This window comes from Triticum urartu, unplaced genomic scaffold (assembly GCF_003073215.2).
Source record: "Triticum urartu cultivar G1812 unplaced genomic scaffold, Tu2.1 TuUngrouped_contig_6937, whole genome shotgun sequence".
NCBI lineage: Eukaryota > Viridiplantae > Streptophyta > Magnoliopsida > Poales > Poaceae > Triticum > Triticum urartu.
In genome coordinates this window covers 1-5,053 of record NW_024117739.1, presented here as the reverse complement: position 1 = coordinate 5,053, position 5,053 = coordinate 1, and the positions used below count along the sequence as shown (strand labels likewise).

The following is a 5,053-nucleotide window of genomic DNA, read 5'->3' as shown; positions in this document are numbered from 1 at the left end:
CCATTCCTCGCCGCCGCTTCGGCAGCGGAGTGGGTGAATGCTGGGTAGGGTTAGAGGCTTAGGAGGCCTGTTGATGGGCCAGGCCGGGCTGGGCCTATCATGTCTTGGGCTTGGGTCGTCTACTTTTAAAATTTGACGCGGTAAAAATCTCAAAAAAAAAAACTTCCGCGCAAAAAAAGAGAAAAACTTCATGTGACATCGGGGTTTACAACTTTAGTGGTAGTTCTGGTTTTCACCTTGACGCATAGTCCCTGTAGATTTAATTTACTTTTACATATAACCTTTTATGGCAAACCCATCTCTTGGTTCAGAAAAGTCCATATAAACTTGTGACTTCGTCACACATGCTTTAGTTTTCCATATTTACTCTTCTCACTCGATATGGATGATGGAGAGAAATGTATGCGTTGAGGTAAGATGACATAGAGCCTATAAATTGTAATGCAAAATTATGAGGTTCATCCTCTCCTGATTTTCCTCCTCTACTCCTCGTCTCACATCTTTAGTGGTATTTCTATATTGTTTTGTGAAACTATGACCAGAGGTGAACTATATAATCTTCTCTTCCTTTGATCAACCATATTATAGTTGCTTTTTTCTCTATTATTGCAATATCGATGTCATACATGTTGATCTTTGTGTTATTAGTTTCTTGTGCCACTTGCTCATCTAAGGCAGCATAAAAGAATGTTAAAACATCTTCTCTCACTCACTCTTGTCACAGTGTTGATCTTTTCAATGATTTTCCCATTTCTCGTAAATGAACTTAAATTGCTAATTTATTCTAAATTTTATGTCACTTTTTCAGTTCATCCAAAACTTAGTTATTTATTGACTTCATATTGAATGTCTATGATTTTTTTTCTAAATTTGAGAATAAATTTATATTGTATTTTATTCACCTAGTAGGATGCTTTCTTAACTCACCTAATACACGTGTTAACTCGCCAATGCATTGTGTCGAACATTACTATGGTGTAGGTACACCTGGCCATGGGCAACCCGGCCCGAAAAAGCCTGGCCCGACGTTGCTCACAGGCCGGGCGCGCCATATTTACGATTTAACAAAGAGGCCTGGCCCGAGGCCCAGCGAGCTTTTACACTGACGAGTCGGGCTTGGGCCTGATTTCTAGGCCCGACGCCCGGGCCTGGGTTTTCTGCGTCGGGCTTGGTTAGGCCCGGCCCGAGGGATGGCCAGGTATAGGTGTAGGGATATTTTGATGCGTTATATTCCCTCTAATCCAAAATATGTGTCTTGGTTAACCACGACACTTTATTTTGGATCGGATTGAGCAACATTTTTCTTAGCCGGGTGTTTGTCTTTTTATTGGTTGGCCTTTGCCAAAAAAAACATCTTAACACCTTTAGTGTTTGCTTGCATACATGTATGGGGTGACGTGCACTTTGCCTCGTTGTCCTTCAATCATGAGTTAGACCGATCTTTTTTAGGAGGGATGTTATGACTGATTACTTCGTTGCGTGTTTCATCAAAGTTGAAACTATTATGTGTGGTTGTGTTGTTCTTGCATGTAACACAAAAATCAGCATATTGGCACCACGTTCACCTAAAAGTGGACCTCAAAGAATCACCCATCAATTCACTCCCTTACAAGTGGGCCCATCAACGACCCCCAAACCTGACATACTAAGGGTGTGTTCGGTTCGTGGAATCAAGTAGAACGTCACGGGTCAGTCCCGTACCTGGCAGCGATTCCAGCGTTTGGTTTGCGAAAGAGAGGGAACGGAATGGTTCCTCGCGAGGGAATATACCCCTGATATGCGGAACCAAGTGATTCCTCCAAATCGGCGGTACCACGCGGAACGGCTCGCGCGCGAGGTCTGTCCCTTGTCTCGCCCTGACCCAGCGCTTCCCTCGCCCTCGCCCCTCCCCCAAATCACGCCACCGAGCTAGCCCCTCCTCCCAATCCCGCCGCTGCCCTTGTTCCCGAGGTTCACCTGACCGACCCATACACGACGGTGAGCAACGCCGCCGTGCCGTTGCTCCTTTCCTTTCTTTCCCTTTCTCTCCTCCTTACCTCCCGACCCTTCCTTCCACGCCGCCTGAACGCTCTTACCGTTGCGCCGCCGGCCATGGCTTCCGCCGCCATAGCCTGCCTCTGTCGTCGCATGTCTCCTACGCCGGCGTTCGTTCTCCACCGATAGTCACAGCGCATCCCCGCCCACACGCGCCTGCAGCGCCTCCTTTTTTTTGAAAAAAAAGACATCCTCGTCCTCCGCATTACGCCCAGCGACATCCTCGTCTGATTTTTTACCTCCTGAATTTCCTTGTATTTACATGATATTTTACCTCTGTATATGTGTGTTGTTTGTATTTGATGTAAATATTTGAGTAGTGCGGTGAACAAATCCATTCGGTTCCATCTCATAAACCAAACACCCAAATGTAACCATTCCATTCCTCTGAATTCCTTCTACCAAACGTAAGGACGGAACCGACCCATTCTAGTGGAATGGAGCCATTATATTCCTTTCCACTTCGTTCCCAAACCAAACACACCCTAAGAGCCAGCATTTCTAGGGAGGTTAGAATCTTACTCCCTCAGTATCAAAATATAAGACGCTTTTGCAGTTCAAATTAAACTACAAAAAGGTCTTCTATTTTGGTACAGAGGTACTACAAGATTACACCTCATCAGCTGGAATTTCAAGATAGCTTTAAACATTTAGGTAAGAGGCAGCTTGCCTCCATTTTCTATGAGAGAAATTACGAAAGCATGTGGCACTTGAGAATTGAGAGAGTATGCAAGGCCATTTCTTCTAAGATTTTTAGCATTTTTAATGGCATTTTACCTCCTATATGCCAGTTCTTTTCAACTGCTGATTTTAGTTTTTACATTTGTGTGCTTTAGTCAATGAGCAAAACTTCTTTTGGGGGAAATTACAGGAGCTCATTGCAGCCAACTTCCCTTCATAGACGCAGAGTTGTTTGTTTAAGAAAAAAGCGTGTGCAGTGAAGCGAGAGAAACTAGTACTCCCTCCGTTCCTAAATATAAGTCTTTTTAAAGATTACACTATAGAGACTACATTCGAATGTATATAGACACCTTTTAAAGTATAGATTCACTCATTTTGCTCCGTATATAGTCTATAATGAAATCTCTTAAAAGACTATATTTAGGAACGGAGGAAGTACTAGCCAAGCAGCTGAACTACTAACCAGCCTACCAAAATACCACAATTCTCTTCATCATCATGTTACAGACCACAGGTACAAAGCATGTACTAGAATATCCAATAGCAACTTCGATCAACCAAGACAGGTTGATTTCTCTTCTGCAAAGCAGACCAAGACAGCACATGTGAACATCATGGAAATAGCAACATTAGGTTTAGCAGGATATATATTACTGAAGCAAGAACGACGAGCCCAAAGCAACGCTATAACTTTCAGCAGAAACTAAACATCTCCCCTGCCCACAAAAACTCAACACCCAGGCACATAAATCCTCATCTTACAGGGTAATTCATCCACATACAGAGCAACAACAACAGTACTCCAAACATACTGCCATAGGCACATCACACTCACACCCCAAAAACAGAAGATTATCAATGTAATCTTTGCAGAAGCAAAATTACATTTCTTGTCGACCTTCCACAATTACTTATCAAAACATGATTGACCAACGTTCCAAGACAGTGACAAGTTAGCTAAACAATGGCATCGACATTGGACTCACGACCTTCACAAATAAAAGGCATATCTAGAAATCACTCCTACCATCACCCACTTCTGCCATGGTTTGGCTACTGAATGGTGTGGGCTACTAGTACTCACATGCCATTGCTTTCAGGCCTGTCAGGTCCACGACGCCATGAATTAGTCGAGTCAAACACTCCGAGAACACCCCACCTTATCATGATAAACACTAGACTCTTTTCTGGGTAGATAGATAAGAGAACAAACACCAGAGCATTGCAAGGGGAATACGTATACTCATCCTTCTGGATTTACTGCTAAACAGTCATTTGAATATTTTGATTAACAAACAGAAAATGTCAAACTAAACAACTGTAACTAGTCACTGCACTAGGGAGCAAATGTACCTTGAGAATTTATGGACAGTTATGATACCCCATTGTACTGCATCAACAAATGTTTGGAAGGACCCAAACCGGAGATCCACAATGCTCTGTTCGCCCTGGGCAGTCGATGACGAATTCATGATAAGCCCCATCAACCAAAGAATACTCGCTCCACTTCCCAGAGCACCCAGTGAAGTACAAGCAGTCCCTTCGAACTGCCGGATGATCTGGCCCAAGGCAACCGGCAAACCCATGGAAATTAAAGAACAAGCTGCAACCACCAAGGCTAGTAGTCCTCATCCACTTCGAACTGCCGGATTGCAGATAGAAAACATGGTACACCCATGGATTGCACTCCACCCTGACAATGAGCAATAACTCACCACGACCTTCTGCTAACCAGAACTTTGGACATTTATTAACTGTCGACACAATCATTCTATCTCCAAGAAACGACAGTACCACAGAATTCCTGTCAAGCTCGACGGCGGCGAGGCGGTAATCTGGGTAAATCAGCGCATAGAGAGTGCCTTTCATGAACATCAGATTGTAAAGCTGGTGGCCTTCATCGCACCACGCTTCTCGCCATTGAGCATCCCCAATGTGGCAGTAGTAGAGGACGCGGTAGAATTTCCTGAAGGTGACGACGAGGTCGCCGGAAAAGACGACTTCTTCGGAGTATCTTAGATCTGGGGGATCAGGCAGGCGGGCTCGCTCGCCTGTGAGGAGGTGGCAAATGCTGAGCTCGCGGCCGGTGCCATAGCCGTCGGGGTACTTGATGGCGACGCGGCAGCCGAAGGAGTAGAACTCGGTGAAGCTGGGGTCGGGGCGACCTAGGCGGGTGCAGGGGAGGCGGAAGCGGAGCATGCGGCGGAGGGGGGCATGAAAGAGGGCTCCCAACGCAGAGGCCATGTGGGGGAAGAGGAGGAGCGAACCACCCTGGGAGGCGAGGTTGGCCGGCGTCGGCGGGAGAAGATCCCGGTAGGTGCGGCAGGCAGCGCGGAGG

General features: G+C 45.6%; 1 protein-coding gene across 1 annotated transcript; it reads right to left on the bottom strand.

Annotated features, from left to right (window-relative positions):
- Nucleotides 1-3,260: 3,260 nt before the first annotated feature.
- LOC125531291 lies at nt 3,261-5,046 on the bottom strand (the record flags this gene model as incomplete). The annotated part of the gene is made up of 1 exon (XM_048695701.1): nt 3,261-5,046. A coding segment is annotated over one exon (936 nt), but the record flags the coding sequence as incomplete, so codon positions are not given.
- Between the last annotated feature and the right edge of the window lie 7 nt (nt 5,047-5,053).